Source organism: Lynx rufus, unplaced genomic scaffold (assembly GCF_022079265.1).
Source record: "Lynx rufus isolate CCGP_SWC_20201006 ecotype Redwood Valley unplaced genomic scaffold, mLynRuf1.p SCAF_7, whole genome shotgun sequence".
Classification (NCBI taxonomy): Eukaryota; Metazoa; Chordata; class Mammalia; order Carnivora; family Felidae; genus Lynx; species Lynx rufus.
Genome location: NW_025814889.1, coordinates 38,229,190 through 38,248,332, shown reverse-complemented (window position 1 = coordinate 38,248,332; position 19,143 = coordinate 38,229,190). Strand labels below are relative to the sequence as shown.

General features: G+C 54.7%; 1 protein-coding gene across 3 annotated transcripts in view; it reads right to left on the bottom strand.

Moving 5' to 3' along the window:
* The window catches only part of TSPAN9 (tetraspanin 9), a 204,522-nt gene that overhangs the window by 6,137 nt on the left and 179,242 nt on the right, over positions 1 to 19,143 (bottom strand). For all 3 annotated transcript variants that reach the window (XM_047065373.1, XM_047065372.1, XM_047065371.1), the window contains 3 exons: positions 1,282 to 1,473; positions 833 to 907; positions 406 to 507 (listed from right to left, as the gene is read on the bottom strand). In XM_047065373.1, the coding sequence (XP_046921329.1) occupies positions 406 to 507; positions 833 to 907; positions 1,282 to 1,473 (369 nt within the window). The remainder of the gene's footprint in view (positions 1 to 405; positions 508 to 832; positions 908 to 1,281; positions 1,474 to 19,143) is intronic.

The window sequence follows — 19,143 nt, the reverse complement described above, 5'->3', positions numbered from 1 at the left end:
CTGGACACCAGGCAGGAGTGCTCTCTGCTTGCCCACCACCCCTCTGCTTTGTGGATCGTCCCAAGCTGGCTGCCGGCCCCTCCCCAGGGCTTAACGAGGGACCTCTGACTTGTTCCCCTCTTAGAATCAAGGCCTTCCTGCCTGACCCATAATCAGGGCAACAAACTCTGTCATCCATGCCAAAGCTTCAGAAAAGAAGGGACTGGATGATCTGCTCTTCTAGATTACCTGTCCTCCCTGGTCCCCTGTACCCACTTAGGCACTCGCCACCGCTCCCGCTCCCGTGCCCTGCTCCCCCTCCTTCCCTCAGCTGCCTGTCCCTCTCCAGATGCATCCTCGTCACCCAGGGTGAGTCTGAGCCGCGCCCCCCCCCCACCCCCCGCCCTGCCAGGCCCAGCCCCTCACCTCAGCCTGGATGATGTTCCAGGCGTTCTTAAGCCCCACGTTGTTCTCTGTGTTGTACAGCAATAGTCCTTCTTTCAGGTCCTTCTTGGCGTTCTCATTTACCTGTCGGGTAGAGGGCAGGCCCCTGAGTCCCTTCTCCGAGTGCTCCACACAACTATGCTTGAATGCTCCCGGTGATGGGGAGCTCACTAACGCCAGAGGATTCCTAAGACTACACAGGTAATAAACCCCCTACACTCCCCTCAAAGTCACCTTCCCCATGCTTCCCCCTACCAAAAGCCTTTCATCTGGACCTCTCCCAGCTCTCCTGCTGCCATTCTCCTTCCTCCCTTCCTCATAGGTACTCTCTGTCCATGCTTCTCCTCTGGCTTGTCCTGACCCCAGCCCACTGCCACCCCACATACCCCTCCCTTCCTGTAAGGCCTACCTTGTCCATGTAGACAAAGAAGAGGATGAGCAAGATCAACTCTGCCAGGAGGATGATCAACAGGACGATGAAAAACTGCAGAGAGAGTGTCGGTGTGGGCACACGGTGGTGGTCACGGCCAGGGATGGGGTGCACACAAGGGCTAGGGGAGCTGGGGACGGGAAGCACCGAGACAGGGCTTCCCAGGTATGGGAGAGGCCAGCTACGGCTCCTGAGGAGTCCCTGATAGCTAAGGGAGGCAGATGAAGGAGATAGCCAATCGAGGAGTGGAAGGGACAACTAGGGCCGGGATACGCGATCGTGAGGAAGAGGGGTGTGGTCGGGGAGAGAACATCCTAGAAGCAGTTTCTGTCGGGCATCTAATAGGCTGGCGGTCGTCTCAGGCCTTGCCTGTCTCCGTGACCCGGATGCAGGGAGTTCAGAGGGCTGCAGGTATGGAGTTCACTTACACTGAGAAGGAGGCACTTGTTTTCCTTGATGGCCCCCAGGCAGCCGAGGAAGCCTGTCACCATGACAATGGTGCCTATGGCGATGACCAGGTTGGCTGCAGACAGCGAGGGGAAGCTGGGGGAGAAGGTGGCAAAGTTGCCTTGGGACACGGATAGCCAAATGCCCACTCCGAGCAGCCCACAGCCACAGAGCTGGAGAGAAAAGAAAGCCGTTAGATCAGCACCGCTTTGTGTTCATCTCCATGGAACCCAAAAGGCTGCATGTCCCCACCCCCAACTCTGAGACTGGGAAAGGGGGAGAACGGGGCTATAGGTCAGATAGGGCCACGGGCCCTAATCGTGTCGGCTCTGAGGCCCAGACAAACCCTCAGCCTCTCCACGTCTCAGTCTCCGCATCTGGCAAATGGCACCCTGCCAGCTTCACAAACCTCCTAGGGTCACTCTGAGGATCAAATTTTAAACGACACAGGCAAAATCCTGTAACAAACACTGATGGTCCCAGACACACATGAGTGGCTGTGGTTACCCCACTTGTCAGTGGAGAGGCCCTGGCATTCAGGAAGGAGTCTGGGAGGAGGAGCGCGGTGCCCAGGGAAGGTGAGTAAAGACTCGTCTTTGGGGCCAGGAAGACTCTCTGAGTCCGGTTTCTCAGGGCCAGGCCTTCCGGCGACCACGTCCTCCTGCCCTGTCCAGCAGGGCCATTTGCCCACTATTCTCAGGAGCCTGAAGAACAAATTTCCCACAGATGGAAGGTGAAAGAACTCAATGGGCTGGCCGACATGCAGGCCATGAGAATCCATCACTGCCTTTGCCTTCCATCCACGTGAGCCAGCAGCCCGCGCTCTGGCCCCGAAAACTGACTCTCCTCCACGGCCCCCCTGGGCCCGCGACGCCACCGCTTCTTCACCTGGGGACGCTTGGGTTTCACTGGCTGCGGGTCTCCACAGCTGCCTTATTTTATGCTCCGTATAGCTGACACTCACCCCGCTCCCTCCGGCAGCTCTGAGGAAGTATGCGGAGTCTGAGGAGCCAATCAATCTGTCAACCGATATTTATTGAGTACCGAAGGCTGCGGCATCCTGTGCCAGAAGAGCCACAGCCACTTTCGAGACCTGCCTTCCTGGGACCTCTGTGCTGCATAGACAGGAACAATAAAAAAGCAGCATCGACCCCACGCAGTATACACTGGTGCCAAATAAATAGTTCAGGAGTTCTCAGAGGAGGCAACCACTGTCCTGGCCCAAGATGTCAGTTGGAGGAGGCAGTCTCTAGAGGACGGCTGGACCTGGGGCAGGTGGGGGACCACAACATTCCACGCAGGGCAAAAGCATACACGTAAGGGCTCAGGAAGTACAGATGTGGATCTGACACCCGGCTCCGGCTTTTCCTGGTAGTGCGACCTTGCCAACTCCTTTTATGCCCAATGAGAATGACACCGCCTGCCTTCACCTTCTGGACTGTTGGGAGAATCTAAATGGAAGAAAGCATGTGAAGTGCATGGCCATGACCAGGTGCTGGTCTCCGAAAGGCATTTGCTGAGCAGCTCCCATGTGCCCGGGGCTGTGCCATGACCCCAGGAACCAAGCACATCCCTGCTCTCGAGCTGCTCCGGCTTCCGAGGGGAGACACAGATGGCCCAGCGAAGACAAGGCAGCTCACGAGTAGGGGGAGAGCAGTTCTCACATGCATGCCTGGAGGTTGAGGGGGAGAGGCACAGGCTGCCCCTCAGGGGTGGCATTTTCTTCCCTCATGCAGTCCACAAACCCAAACAGAGCACCCATGTAGTAAGTGCCAGGGCCCGTTCTGAGTGCTGGGGTGGAGGTGGTAGCAGCACAGGCAACTCCCCCCCACCCCGCCCGCCTCACTCACGAACAGGCTATTCTTACAGAGCACACGGATGCTACATAAGCGAACAAGTGATAGAATCTCAGGTGATGGTACGTGCCGTGAAGGAAAATGAGGATGGCCACGAGTTAGAAAGTTTCAGGGGACAGAGTGGTCAGGGATGGTGGCATCTGAGTACGGACCCAAATAAAGAGGGGAAGTGGTGGAAGGATTTTCTGGATAGAGGGAACAGCAGGTGCAGAAGCCCTGAGGTAGGACTGAGCCTGGCCAGCCCAGGGAGAAGCAAGCTGCCCAGGTGGCTGCAACAGAGTGGAGGAGGTGACAGTGGTGGGGGACCAGTAGGTGGGGTGGCAGGGGTCAGATGAGACAAGACCTTGCAGGCATCACTTAAGAAAACCAGGGTGGGATGCCCCTCGGCCTGGAGAGTGACATGGTTTATATTTCCAATAGATCTCTGAGACTGCTGCTCAGAGAAGACCACCAGAGAGCAAAGGGGGAAGCCCAGGGCGCAATCAGGAGGCCACGGCAGGGATCAGGCAAGAGCTGGGGGTGACCTACACCAGGTGGCTCTGGAAGAGTGGTGAACAGCAGTACAAGGAGGTTTATCTGTAAGGTAGGATTGACAGGACTTGCTGGGATTTAAAAGATGAGTAGGATTTTCATAAATGAGGAACCAGAAAGGTGACCCAGATAGGGCATGATGGAAGAAGTGCAGGCATTCCCATGTATTATTAAGCCAGAGATGGTTCAAGGAGCCGGGGAGGAACAGGAGGAAGTGGAGCAGGTTCCCGGGTCCCCCACACCATGGAGTGGTCCTGCGCCTCCTGCACCTGGGAGCAGTCCCAGTGGAACTACATCAAGGCTCCCCAGGTATGGGCACACTCAGGCCTAGAACACCCAGCCAATGGGGTGGGTACCCGCCAAGCTTTGCAGGGGGCGGGGGGATGGTTGCCACCACCCCTGCAACCACTAGGTGGCGCTCCAGGCTGGATCAGAAGCTCTGAAACTTCCATCCAACTTCTCATACTGACTTTTTTTCAATCTGGTCAGTTCCTATACTGCCGTCTCAATTTTTCTTTCATTAATCATACCATGGAAATTCATGATCTTCATGCTGAAGATTTATGGCTCTAAAAGCCAGAGCCTGGAATGACTGAGAGGAAACCCCATGGCTGCCAGGTCACTCACTGCAGGTAGAGGAGCCTGTTGTTAAAGAGACCTGGCTGTGGGACCCCCGGAGCGGCAAGATGCCGTTACCACCCTGCAGTGGGGACACCAGGGCCCCCAAGACCCTCCTCAGTCACAGTGCAGCTTTTTCTGGAAGCCAGTGCCCACTGGGCATGGGCCTGGCGGGGGCCCTCCCTACCTCTTTTCTCCATCTCCCTCCTGGGGAGAACTGCCGGGAGGTCCAGGAGCCCCTCTCTGGGAAAACCTCAACAGTTCAGAAATTCCCAGGACCTGGTCATCCCTCTCAAAATGGTTCTATGATCTTGCTTCATATTCTCTGAGTTGTTCGGCAAGCTTCCCAAAGTCCCACCCAGCAGCCTCCCTCTACCACGGTAAGAGAACAGCACTGTGGCTCTGTCCCCATACGTGCTTCCTTTCCCACTTCCTGTCTGAGGTCCCACCACGCCCCAGGCTAGACCCCAGGTGAGACCTGCTGCCTCCAGGTGGGGCAGTCCCCACACACAGCGTGTACTTAAGCCCTGGGGTGAAGGGGGCTAGCTCAGTGAATGAGGCCTTGTGGGATCTCAGTGCACTCAGGGACAAGAGCCTCCAGGTGGGAAGAAAACATGACCAATCAGGCCCTGAGTTTACAGATTAGGACAGCAAGGCCATGGCACTGCCAGGCTGGGCCCAGACCTGGCTCCCTGGCCCGCCTTTGGTGTGGAGCCCCTTCTGTACCCGACGCCAGGAGACCGGCCAGTGCATGCCGAGCCTGGGCCGACCGGTAAAAGGCACGGCCTTAGCCCCTGCCTCAAGCCCGGTCCCAGCCTTGCTCCCCTGCCTGCCTCTGGCCTGTTTTTCAGCCCAGCCAACATAGAGCTGCCTGAATCCTTTTTCTAAGATGCTGCTTTCATCATGCTGCTCCCCTGTGTGACCTTACAATTCTTTAGCTCTCTGAGGCCCAATTTCCTTTAAAATGTGGGATTTGGACTAGAGAATTTTTCAGGTCCCTGCCAGCACGGGCTTAGCCAAGCCTGAGACATGATGCTCTCATGTCCCTGCCCGGTGGTTCTCAACCCAGAGTGATGTTGCCCCCCTGCAGACACCTGGCAACATCTGGGGACACTTGTGGCCATCACAACTTGGAGTGTGGGGCTCCTACTGCTGTGTGAGTAGAGGCCAGGGTTACTGCCAAAAAACCTATAATGCATAGGACAGTCTCCCACCACAAAGAATTACCCAGCCAGAAATGTGGATAGAGGTCAAGAAACCCTGCCTTAGCCCCTTCCCCATGCCAGGGGTTCACCCTCTGGCCATCACCTCCAGGAAACAGCCATCACAGAAAGAACCCAGTGTATTCCCTCCAAGAGTGGGGCAGCGTCCTAGTTCTGAAAGGGACAGTAAAATGTGGGAGGAGTAGAGAGCTGGCCAGACTCTATCTGGGGAGCTGGTGAGAACCAGGGCAGGAACAGGGAGAGGTCAATGTCTGGTGCATGGCAATGGGCAGGAGGGAGGGGATGACAGCAGAAAAGGTTTGCTGGGCAGGAAGGCAAGAAGACAGACAGGAAGCCAGAGCAAGGTGCAGGGGAGGGAGCGGCAGGCAGGGGAGGGAGCGGCAGTCATGGGGGGGGGGTGGGTGGAGAGGAGCACTGCCCCATGTGGACGGTGCCCAGCACAGGAAGGAGACAAGGTGTGCAGTGCCAGAGAACTTAGCTCGTGGCATTCAGGAAGATTCCCTTCCCAAAGCAAAGGACTGTCTCAGCTAAGATGACCGAGCTACAGTCAAACCCAGGGCAGGAAGAGACTCCAAGGACTCAGGGAACCACAATCTAGCCAAGTCAGCACCAACCAACCTGAGGTCACCAGCCAGACAGACCTGGTCAGCAACCCTCGCCAAGCAGGGGGGGACCCAGTGACCACCCTGAATAGCAAGCCCTCCTGCTCCCTGCCCCCTCCCCCAACCGAGGGCATTTCTAAATATTCTCAGTTCAGCGCTCCAAATAAATCCACATCCAAATGTGAGAAAACAAGTTCCTACCCTTGCACTTGCCTGTGGCCTGGATCTCTGTGAGGGCAGGGATTTGGGTCTGTTTTGTTCACTGCTAAATCCCCAGAGCCTAGAACAGTGCTTTACCCTTGGCAATGCCTTGGGGTGTCTCTCCTACGGGGCTCTCCTAAGGCCCTTCACGGACTCTGCAGAGGGAGAAAGTACAGGCCCTTTCAGGGGGCCATCTCAGGGTCTTCCTGGTCACCCTTGGGCCCATTGGCCTGATGCACACAGGACACAGCCATATAGTGAACAAGCACTCCAGGCTCACTTCAGTTATGAAGCCTGTTGTAATTAGCTGAATATCCCCGTGGCGTTTTTCTTCATCTTCAGTTTGAATCTTATTGATTTGTAGTTTCAATATATGTTTCTGCCTTGTGTCCTTATGTATTTTTCATGCAGGCATCCCATTTCTCTGGGGTGGGGAGTCCTGTGATTTCCCCTTCAATCCAACCTCCCTCCTTAGCTTCTACCCCTGACTCAGAGCACAGGACAGCCACTCCCTGTGTCCCCTCCTAGCTGCCAACCGTCTCTGCCCCGTGCAGGGGTGGCCTTCCCTGGGGGTGACCTCCTGTGCCAGGGCTGGGCCCAGAGCAGCGCATTGGGGACCTGCGCAGCCTTCTGTGCCAACTTGCTACCCACCCCCCACCGAAACACCAGCACTTTGGGAGTCAGGCTCAGTCTTCTCCATTCCTCTTCTGGGAGGGCCCAGAACACGCCTGGGATACTTCATAAACATTAGCTTCACGGATGGATGGATGGATGGATGGATGGATGGATGGATGTGGGTAGGAGGGCCTGAGAAGGCCACAGCCTGGGAACAGGACCAGACCCAGACACACAGACCCACCTGAATAAGAAGCCCCCACACATCCCCTCGTCCCTGTTCCTAGAACCCCCAAGTGCCCCAAGTTACTCCAAACTCAGCCCCCTGAACCCCTTATTTGCCTGTGTGAGTCGTCTGTTTGTCTGCCCCTCACAGCCTCATGTGTCTCTGCAGAACCCCCCCCAACCCCCCCTGCCCCCTGCCAGCCTCATCCCCTCTGCTTTGCAGGAGCTTTCCAAACACTAGGTCTCAACACTCCCCAGTGCTCTCTATGAGCCAGGGCCAAGTGCAGCGTTTAATGGCATTTAATAAATTAGTGGATGTGGAGAATAAAAAAGAAAACCAAAATGACTTTAATTTCACAGCCCGACGTGCAGCTAGTAATGGTCCTGCCTGGTCCTAGGAGAAGCCGTCCTGCCAAGAACTGCATCACAGGGAAAAGGGACAGGACATCAGCACCAGGAGTGAGGCCGCTACTTTGTATGTCCCACACCCCCTGCCTCCAAGGGGCCTGCAGCTCATTCAGTGTCACAGCCATAAAGGGGGGGAAGGGAGGGAGCCAGACAATGTCTTTGCCAAAGTCACCCGGCAGGCAGGAGGATCAGAGAGCAGAGGGGAGGTGGCCACTCAGCGAGAAGTCTCCTTTGTGAGGCTGTCCCTGGTCCCCACAGACCAGCCCCCGCCTGCGCACCCCAGGGTCGTGGCGTTCAGCATCCATCAATAGTCAGTACATGCCATTCTGTCTTTGTCCAATTCTGGGTCCTCAAGAATTCTTTCTTATTAACTCAAGAACGCACTTCCTTGTGGCTGACACGCACATGCATCAGTCCTAGCTTTGCCTAAGCAGCCACCGAGAACAAGTGTGGCAGGCTTTTAAATATTGGAAGGCCTGTATCTCACGGTCCTTTCCCAAGTCTTCTGGTCTATTCAAGGGCTTTTACAGCTTTGTCTCTGAGTCACCCTCCACTGCTCATCCCTGTCCCACACTCAAAGTCAGATTCCAGCTACTGAGGGGATAGCACAGAGTACAAAGATACCCCTCTCACCTCCTACATTCTGAGTCCTATACTTCTAGTAATCCAGCCGAAACCCCCACTGGCTTGGCAGGCAGCCCCCCATGGTTTTGGCTCACATAGAGCTTGTGCATAATTTAAAGTGAAACAGCAGGACTCATCGGTCATTCTTTTTTTGACCCCACACTTTTCTCTCAAAGCCTCCAATTTCTTCACATCTTCACCTTGCAGCCCCCAATATCACCAGCTTACATAGGTGACAGGGAGATCACACCCATATTTCTGAGCCGAATTCTCCTCCAAATAAACATTACATAAAGCATTTGCATATCTAGAACCCAGTTACATTTTGATTATCGCAGAATGAGGTTATTTTCTCAGATGGTTCTAGGAGAGAGCATTTAAACCTGGCCAAGCTTCAGGGATGCTGTGTTTGGTTTTGCTGCAAGACTCAGAGGCTGACAGACCTCTTAAATTATATGTTTCAAGAGTCCACTTCTCTCCAGAGAACTTTGTGGAGACACTGAGACCGTGGTAACGCCTTGTTAGGGGGTTTTCTGGGGACAACTCACCAGAACCCCCCCCATCAGGTCAGAGTGGCCACGGGTCCTGTCATAATACCTCTTGTGCCCTTGAACCCTAAGATGTACATGACGATGAAAGAGTCCGTGATGAGGGAGACCTCACTGGAGACTTTGAGGACAGCCCCTGGCCACCCTTCCAGGGGTGCAGGCAAAGATGCAGTCACCAGCAGTCCTGGCCCCCAGCCGGCCGCACATAGGGCTTGGGGTCCTCCAACCCCAGCAGGGGAGGAGGCTGGCTTTGCTGAAGCACTGCCCATGTGTTTGGACTTCCTGGCTGGACCTCAGCACGGAGGGCATGTGCCCTGCCCAGGGGCTCACTCGAACCAAGGCACCTGTGGGACTCCAGGGTGACCAGCCCTAGGGGCAGGGAGAGTCTGGGTCTGTCCCCAGGCTCCAAAGGCTCCAGAGGGTGCTGAGAGCAGGCCTAGTCCCTGATACAGCTGATGTCTAGAGAGCAAAGGGCAGGGGCTAGAAATGGGAGGGAAGGGGATGTATCCACCTGGTGCTCCCCCAACACAGCCCCTTTAAACTCCGGTCTTCTGCAACCACTCCTCTGTCTGGGAGAAAGGCTTACAGAGCACCGTGGCTCACCTCCCCCACCTCCACCCGCACCCTGGCCCCTGAGCCCTCTGGATGCCTCTAATCTGATGGCAGGTCCCAGATCAACTTTCTCAGGTGCTAGCACTTCTCTGCCTTCTCAAACTGAGTGGGGGGGAGAGGGGGGTGAGAAAGGATGTAGAGACAAGCCCAGAACCCCCTCAGAGAGTCCGAAGTGGCCCTGAGGCGGCCAGAAGGAAGCCTGAGGAACAGCCCCCAGAAGGGCCACGGAGCGATGTGTGGCTGTGATGCCAGAGAGCGGTGGATGCCACAAACCACCGCCAGCCTTGTAAAGCAGGAGTGATCACTCACCAGTCCATAAACATCGATTCCCACCTCCAGTGCAGCCCTCCCTGGGCAGATGGAGCGCAGAGACGGGGGTGCTGGGGGGAAGGGACACTCAGGAGTACTTGTAGCCAGCGTTTCCCAAGCTGACCCCAGCCCATCCGGCTCCCGCTCACTGCTGGCAACGGGAGCTGGAGGCCCTGACCGGGAGATTCTGCTCAAGGACACAGACAGATTTTGCACAGAGACCACGCAGGTGTTTCATGCCCCTCTCTGGGAGCACACAAAAGGCAGCAGGCTAAAGGCTGAAGGGACAGGGGCATGCACAAGAGGGAGGCTGACAGTCCTCTGTCCCCGGCCCCCTCTAGAGGCTCTGTTCCCTGAGCTAGCTGGCAGGCTGCCCTTGGCTGGGACATTGGGGCGGTGGGGGGTGGGGTGGGGTGGGGGGTGGAGAATGACCCTTGGACATGTCTTTTTCCCAAACTCCGGAACTTGTCAACACTCAGTAGGAAGCAGCTTGGAGCCTGAGGCCACCCACACCCAGTAACACACTCAGTCAGGGTGCCAAGTGTCAGAAGGGTGCTGTCTATGCTGGGGCGGGGATCGTACATGTAGCTCTCCTTTCCCGCACCCCGAGAGCCATGACTGCCTGAGCTCCCGGGCCTGGGGTGGACCCTCGGGGGACACAGCCTGGGACCACAGTAGGAGACACGGCCTTAACTCCCAAGGTTGCTGTAAATTGGGAGGGAAGGCGCCAAGGACTCCGAGTAGCTCGTTAGAGGAGTCTGCAGAAAGGATTTTCCAATCACCAGCATATTTTCTCCTTCCTGCATTTGCTTTATCTTATGCCTCTGGGGAGAAAGGCCCTTCTGACAGCATCAAAGTGTGGAGAAGTTCGTGCAGCCAGGTTGCCGTGGGAGGCAGGAATGGGCTCAGGAAACCGGCCTTCAAGGATCACAGTGATAGCGGTGGCCATCTGGGCTTCTCTGAGAAGGCAGGGCGGCCAGCAGCCCGGCTCTCAGGACGGCAGGCTCGAGGACAGTGATGTGCTGTGCAGCTCTGGCCAGCCACCTGGCCTTTAGAGACGATGCTCCGCTAAGACAGGGAGAGAAACCAGCTCCCCAGCACTTGGAGATGCAGAGAGGATGAATAGGATTACACCTGCCGAGCACTTTGTGTTCCTTGGAATATAAATATCGCACAAGGTGCTGGGCTATTATTCAAACTCCTTGGAAAAGGCAGGGGAGCAGGACAAGGATCCCTTGAATTCCTATCACATCTTTCTGGCAAAGAGCTCAAATGAGACTATAACTCATCCTGGAGAACGGGGAAGGGGGCGGGGACCGTTCTCCTGTCTAAGGAAAGTGCCCCCACCCCCACCAGAGGTGAAGAAAAGCCACACAGTGGAAACATGTCCATTACTGGGGCCTTTCACGTGGCAAGGCTCGTCCATTCTGCCCATCACTAATGGACGCCCTTTTAATAATCTTCTACAGCTCAAGTTCAGCAAATAACACTCTATAATTACACATACAGATATCCGGAAAGATCGTGGCTGACAACCAGGTCCATCTGTGGCCCCAGGACAGCCATCCACATACACTTCCGCTGTAACCCTGGGACGTGGCCGACACATGACTGGTCTTCTCTCCAGGGATCCTGTGCCCACAGCCTGATTATTTACACTGCCAGATGGGAGCCGTGTCCACCCAGGCCAGGATTTGGCATTTCTGACACGCTTTGTGGGAGACATGGGCTGGTGACAGTCGGGTCCCTCTGCCAGAGACGGTGTCAGCGCAGCAACCTAAGTGACCACCGGAGACCCCTCCCCACTCTGTGCGAAGCCCTGCCTACCTCTTTGTCCTCCTGGCAGAACAGGAGACCACAGCCCACCCTACTATTATTCCACATGTGCGCACAATTCAGGTAACTCTGCTGACAGCTGCCTGTCCAAGGTCAGAGAGCCCATTTGCAGGGGAGCAGTGCCTTACGCCTCACCCCTGCCCCTGCCCCGACCTCCCTGCATTAACTCTTTGATACTGTGCCACTGCAGCCAGCAGAGCATAAGCACTCATGACCATGAGCCAGCACAGTCCCAACTGCCTGGCCTCTCCTGCCTCATTTAACCCTTTCAACCCAGTGGCAGGGGGCAGGGATGCTATATTACTCTCCCCATTTTACAGATGAAACAATAAAGGCACAGAGAGGCTAAGTAGTGAAGGAACCCAGGAAACCTGACTCCAGAAACCATGTTCTGACCCACCGTGCCCCACTGCTCAGACCTAGGTCATCCCAAATAAGCCGTCGCCCCCTAGACATGTCTATCTGGAGAAGGGAAGGCTGGTTGCAGTGCTGTGTGCGAGCGAGGCTCTGTGGCCTGGAAGCCTACTTGTGCACTGGGAGGGCAGGAAGAGAAAAGGCAGTGACGGTGGATAATGGCAGTGGTGACAGGGTGGCGTCCAGGGTGACGATGGTGATGAAGACAGTAATAGTACCTCTGAGAACGCTAGCATTTATTGACCCCATATTACATGCCAGGTACCGTGTCAACCTCTCTCCCCCAACACCATACAAGGTAGTTACTATTACTTCCCTCCCCACCAAATTCGCATATGGAAAAACTAAGGATCAGAGATTAAGTATCTTGTCTAAACTCACACATGGGGTTGGCAGGCCTGGGATCGTAATTCAATGTGATGTGACTCGGAACCCTATGACTGAAACCTCTCTGTGCCTCCTACAGACCTAAGAAAAATCCAAGACCTCATTTTATGAAAGCTTTTCAACAAGTTTCTAGCCCAATCTGAGTCAAGGCAGGTGGGAAGGGGGTGCTGAAGGGGACACACAGCCCCAACAGCCTTGGGAGGAGTTGTTACCCCACTTCATAGATGAGGACATTGTGGCCCACAGGAGTCAAGCCCTCCTCTCACACAGTGCCTGGAACCAAGTTGCGTGATACACAGGGATACAAGGAGCATCTTGGCCTGACCCACCAGGAAACAGAGCTTCATGGTACCACAGAGTAGCAACTCAAAGGCTGTCCACTTTTTAGACAGGAAAAACACGGAGGGCCTGATAACCTGCTTATTGAGGCTTACACATCAGTCTCTCACCAGGTGCTTCCAAGGTCTCTGCCCTGAGCTGGACACCGCACTGGCCACGGCCACATACGAGCCAGAGATGGGGTCACTGCTCTGGGAACAACCAAGCCAGCTGGACCAGCAAGTCAAGGTGATAAAAACCAGCCCCAATGTACAACCGCACCGGCCAGTGTTGAGTGTCGGGTCAGGGAGGGCTGTGCACAACTCTGGCCTTGGAACCAGGTAGACTGGGTTCAAATTCTCAGTGCCCTCACCTACTATCAGACTGGGGGGAGCGGAAGGAGTCTCTGAAAACAACGTTCCCACTGCTTGTTTTTAAATGGGGGATTTGTGGTACCTACCATGAAGTCGTAGCTGGGATTAAATGAGATTCATGAAAATAAACTTCCTAGCGTGGTGCCACGTACAAAGCTATAAACGGGAGTCATGATTAGTATTTATGGGCTGCAGTCCCCATTCACCCAGGTTACCGAGACCAGGCGGAGCAGCTGTAAGCCAGAGGCCAGCGGTGGAGAGAGGTGGAGAGTCCTGCCCAGGCTGCAGCCCTGCTGTCCCCAGGCCCCAGCCCCACCCCCGGCCGGCCTTCGTGGGCCGTCCTCCTCCAAAACAGCACAGCACGTCTGCCCAGACAAGCTTTACTCACCCTGCCGTCCTGCTGCTCCCCAGCCACCCATCTCCGGGAGGCAGCTCCCTTTCCCGATGTGTGAGCTGCTTTCTTTTGGCAGAGAGCTGCTGCTGTCTGTGCTCTGGACCGTAAAACAAGTTTTCATCAATAAATTAAGATAAGCGGAAAGCCAGCTCAAGAGGGGGCGGGCTGAGGCGGGCAGGCAGGCGGGCGAGAAGTCGCTCTGTGACCCAGAAGGGACCAAAGTAAATCCAAAGCAAGACTCGGGCTCACGGCCTCCTCTCCCCAGATCCCAAGGGCCCCATTTGACCCAGACTTCTCAGAGAGGGGGAGACACGGGAAGTCACCGTGCCTCTCTCGGGGCCCATTCCATACTCGGGGCGGGTACGCAAGTGTCCGTCACAAGTCAAGTCAGGTTCTCAGCAATGCTCTGAACCAAAATAATGATCTAAGTCACTGCGTTAGACAAGCTAAATCTAATCAGGTGCTGGCCTGCCCCATCACTAGCAGTAGAGAGCCACCTCCGAAAGGAAAAACATCGTTCTCGCAGAGCTTCCCCACGCCTCCTCGTGAATCGCCAGGTCCCCCAAACTCACCTTGCACACGTCTACCTCCACACCTTGCTCACAGCATCTTCCCCTACCCGGGAAGTCTTCCTCTTTTCATCTTTCTCCATCCAACCCAGGGCCTTCGAGGCTCAGCTGATGCCCACCTCCTCCTCCTCCTCCTCCACGCTGGCCAACCCCACCGGGACCACACCTAGCATCCTGCAGTGGCTCGACGGTCTGACAACCCATCAGCCTTAGGACCTTCTCCCATTTGCCAGTGCTGACCTCTGCCAGGGGTGTGTTCCTGCCCACAGCGGCAGCACAGGCAGGCGTCTCCCGCCACCCCACCTCTTTGTGCATCTCCCTGGCAACGAGCTCAGTGTTGGGCACAGAGAGGTCCTCGTTTATCAACAGCCAGGTATGGACAGAATGAGCCCAAGTGAAGCAGACACGTGGGAACACGGAAGCAAGGCAAGTTTTCGACCCCAACAGGAGTGCCTCCCCAGACCTGGTACACAACCCCCTTCCGTCCCTGACGCTCTTAAACAGGCCAAGCATATGGCGGGAGACGGGCCAGCTGTGTGTCCAGCACCACACACAGAGAGGTGCGTGGCTCTGCCTAGGCTTATGGGTCAGTCGACAGGTGAGCCTTTAGACCAAGCGGGGTGACGAGCCCGACCACACAGCACATGCCACCGTGCTGCTAAGGGCTGCGAACCTCCAGCAGGTGGATTCCTCCCCAGAGCCTCTCAGCTCCCTCACTCATAACACAAAAGGTTGGACTTGATAATATCCCAAACCCCTTCCAGCCCTAAGATCCTGGGATTTCACTTCTGCTCAACCCTCACTCTAGCTGTGTGACTTAGGGACGATGACTGAACATTCCGTCCACATTCCGGGGGAAGGGGCCAAGGGAGGGAGAGCGCCAGGCCCTGAGCTGGGCCTGAGAAGTGGTATGTGATTTACGCTCACCCCATGATCTAAACCCCCAGTTAAGGAAACGACAACCCTGGGAGAGACCTGCTCTGGCTAGGGTCCCCCAGTCAAGGGCCCAGTCGGATGCCCATTCAGCACCCTGCCTCAGGAACCCGCCATGTACATATACCCCCGAACAGTGGGAGGAGGTGGCAAAGTTGCAGGCCACACTGACATTAAATCAAGACTGCTAATTATACCCCAACCTGGACATAAATCAGAATCGATTACTTCTGAGCTCAGGCGCTTCCCATACCTGGAAGGAGCAGAGTAATGTGAGGGCTTTGATCAAGTCTGGGCTGCGGGGAGGCCTGGTTCTAAAGCAGATCCCAGTGGGCCCTCCCTCCTCTCTCCCACCCCTGCCACACACGTGTGTGTGCGCGCACACACACGCACACACACGCGTGTACACACACACACACACACACACACACACACACACACAGAAGCACTCCCTCCACCAAGACCTGGAGGGGGCAAATGGTGCCATTTCATAAAGAGCAAACAGAGGGAAAATAACCTACATGTGAAACTGTGAGTTGGCATGGGGTGCTGAGAACAAAATTCAGCCAATGGAAAAGAAACATATTGACAACAGCAAAAAGAAACAATTACTACGCATTTTCATATGAGATCCCAAGGAATAAATTTGCTCTTGCTTTTGCTTATTCAACAGAAAAAAGAGAACGAGCGAGCGAGAGAGCAGTAGCCAGAGAGGGATGAGGACACAGCAGAATGCAGGCGCTTGCACTTTGCGGTTCCACATTTCCCTTAAGCTCTCAAAAGAGTGTTTTTTGAGATACAGGCTGACACAGGAGTCAAAAGAAATAGAAAAAATAACACTGTAAGTGGAGAGGCTTAGGGTGCTGCCTCCAGGGGCACCCACCAAAGAGACACCCTCAAAGTAAGAGGGACAGGTGCTGCTTCCATTCATTTGGCAAAAGCAGAAGATACTTTAAAAAAAAAAAAATCACTTGAAGACAGAACCTTTAACGTCCGTGGCAACAGCTGCTCAGGGGGGCCAGAGCCTGGCTTCACGTCAGGAAAATTCTGACCTCTTTGCAAAAGCGAGCCCCCAGGGTAGCCCCACAGATTCCACCCCTTCTGCAGAAAGCAGGTCACCACAGACCCAGAGAGGAGCGGGGCTGAGCCAGCACCAGAACCGCTTGTGGGTGGGGGGCTGGTCCATGTTAGGACTCACCAGTCTCGTCCGTGAGCATGACACTGAATGCTGGAAACACTGGACACAGGTGAGGACCGTGCACCTGCACCAGGCGCCTACACTGCCTCTGGGGTCACAAATGCCCGAGACCCTTTGCTCTCACAGAACAACGGTATCTCTTTTCCATGGTCTGCCCACCATCTGCTGAATCAGCGCATCTGTCCCAGGCTCCTGCAAATGTGCTTCTCCACCTGTATCCCTGCCTTGGGGACGTGCGTCCTTCACCTCTTCTTCCATCCCAGAGTTAAACTTGGACCTGTGGGGCGCCTGAGGGGCTCGGTTGGTTAAGCATCTGACTCTTGATTTTGGCTCAGATCATGATCTCACAGTTCGTGGGATCCAGCCCCACATCAGGCTCCGGGCTGACAGCGCAGAGGCTGCTTGGGATTCTCTCTCTCTCTCTGCCCCTCCCCCTCCTTCTCTCCCTCTCTCTGAAAATAAACAAAAACAAAACAACATGGATCTGTGTCCAGCAGTTACAAGCACAGGCAGTGGCGTGAGTACCTGGCTTCTGAATCCCAGTTCTACCCCTCACCAAATGTAACTGGACTGGCTGACCTCTGTGACTCTGACCCCTTGTGTGTGAAATGGAGAGAAGGGCACTGCCTCCGAAACAAAATCCATGTAGTGTGCACCGTATACAGTGGTTGTGAAAATTAAACAGAACAAAGCTTGTAAAGCTCTTAGAACAAGAGCACGGCCTAACATCATAAAGGTTTACCACTGTCGTTGCTACCCTTCTGTGTCTCATCCATCTCAAATCCTTGGACCACATCCCTGCAAATCTCCTGCATCCACCTCATCTCCTCCACACCCGCAGCCCAGATTTGCTCTCACCCCTTTGGCCAGAATCCTGGGAGGTGCTCCTGTTGGTCACCCCACCTCCTCTCTGTCATCACAATCTACACACTCTGCCTGGCGCCCATCGGGCCTCACGTTCCAGCCCCTGGAAGGCTGCTGCAGCCCACACCACATGGCTGGAACTCCTCAGCAAGGCGTCCATTCGAGACCTCCTACAGGGTCATCTTTTCATTATTCGTGCACCACTATCCCCTACAATCTGAGGTACTCGTCCCTCTGTGATATACCCCACGCCGTGGGCCTGTCTCTTTTCTAGCTCCTCCCCCACCAGCCATGCCCTTCCCTCCACCCCCTACCACTCTGCAGTGCCAATCCTTCCCATGAAGGGTCCGTGAACTCCACTCACCCTTCTGTGTCTGTGCACTCGAAGCACCTGACAACTCGCAGTACCTAACACACTTTGCCCTGCAAATATTCACTGTTTGTTGGCTTTGCCCAAGCCAACCTCATTTTGCATCTCCTACAGTGCCTTGCATACAGTAGGCTCCCAAAAGGTGTTTTTTCAAGTTGGAACTGTTTTCACAAAGGCAAGCTCCCAGCAGGATGGGACGGAGGTGGTACAATTTGCTCTGTGCGGCTATCAGCTGGTACCCCAGGGGAAAGGGTACCTCCACTTACACTGTCCAGGACCGTAACGGCCAAGCAAGCCCCACCTCCATGAAGACCAAATACACCCAAATTCTTCAGCAGCACAGAAATGTCCTGTCAAATGCAGCTACGTTGCCATCCCTACCCCAACGCACATGACCACAGGGATTACCAATGGCCTTCCTCTGTGTGCCTCGTTCACGCAATTATCTTGCTTTCTCTCCTTAGTCATTAGTAAGCACGAACTATGCCAGGAACCATGTCTAGCAGCACTGAGAACCTCCCAGGATCTCAAAGTGCTCTGCCTGACTACTGTGGGGTGGAAGAGGACATCCCCTCTCTGGGTTCCAGACTCATGCACCCACTCGCCCTCTTGTTCTCTCCATCTGAATGTCTCACAGGCATCTCTCACGAAATAGGTTCACAGGAGAAATCCTGATGCCCAAGTCACAGGGAACCTGAGAGTCCCCAGTGACTCTTTGCCCTACCTGGTGTCCCACACCATCCGTCACCACGTTCTGCCACTTCTGCCCCCAGTTTCCACCTCCGGTCCATCCACTTCTCTCCATCGCCACTGCTACCATCCCTTCTTTGAACCTCTGCGATCATCTTCTGCTTTCTCAGCTGTCACTCTTGCCCATCTATAACCCATTCTCCACAGAGCAGCCAGAATGGTCCTTGTTCAAATTTCCAAGGTCCCCCCTCGTGGGCAGAACAGATTCCAAATCCTTCCCACAGCCTACAAGACCCTACGTGATCCGGCCTCTGCCTTCCTTGCCTGCTCTGTGCTCTGCTGCACTCACTGGCCTCTGTTAGTTCCCAAGGCGCACCACACTATTTTGCATTTGGTATTTCCTTTGTCCAGAATGTTCTTCCTTAGGTAGTCATGTGGTTGGTTTATTCTTACCCTTCGAGTTTCCCTTGCTTCCTTCCCATCTTGTGTGGCAAGCTGTTATTACTTTAAGTGTTTGTTTTTATTGTCTGTTTTCCCTACTAGAGTATGAGCTCTATGAGATAAGAGATCTCTGACTCGCCCCCCGTGTATCTCTGGGGTGCCGCACTGTGCCAGGCACATGATAAAGGTTCAGTAAATATCTGCGGACAGGAGGGACAGAGGGAGGGAGGAGACCAGGATTTGGAAATCCTCTGTCCTTGAGAACGTTCCTCAGAAGTAGCATTTTGTATACATGGATTAAGCTTCTTGGCACCCCTGAGATCCTGGGAGCAGTAGCAGCACACTGAGTGGCAGGACACAGAAAAGGCCACAGGATGTAGAAAGCTGTGGCAAACAAGAACGAGATGGGACACAGGCTGGAAAGTCAATGGACTTGAGTGAGTTGAAATCTTTGCCGAGGCCATGCAACCTTAGGAAAGCAACTTAATGTCTCCAGGCCTGAATTTCTCACTTACAAAAGGAAGACAACACTGAACTTACAGGGTTGTGTAAATATAGTGCCTGTACAGAGTGGATGCTCACGTAAAATTATTTTTCTAAGGACTCTAGGGGTTCAGACCGCACACACTTTTTTTTTAAATTTTTAACGTTTATTTATTTTTTGAGAGACAGAGAGAGACAGA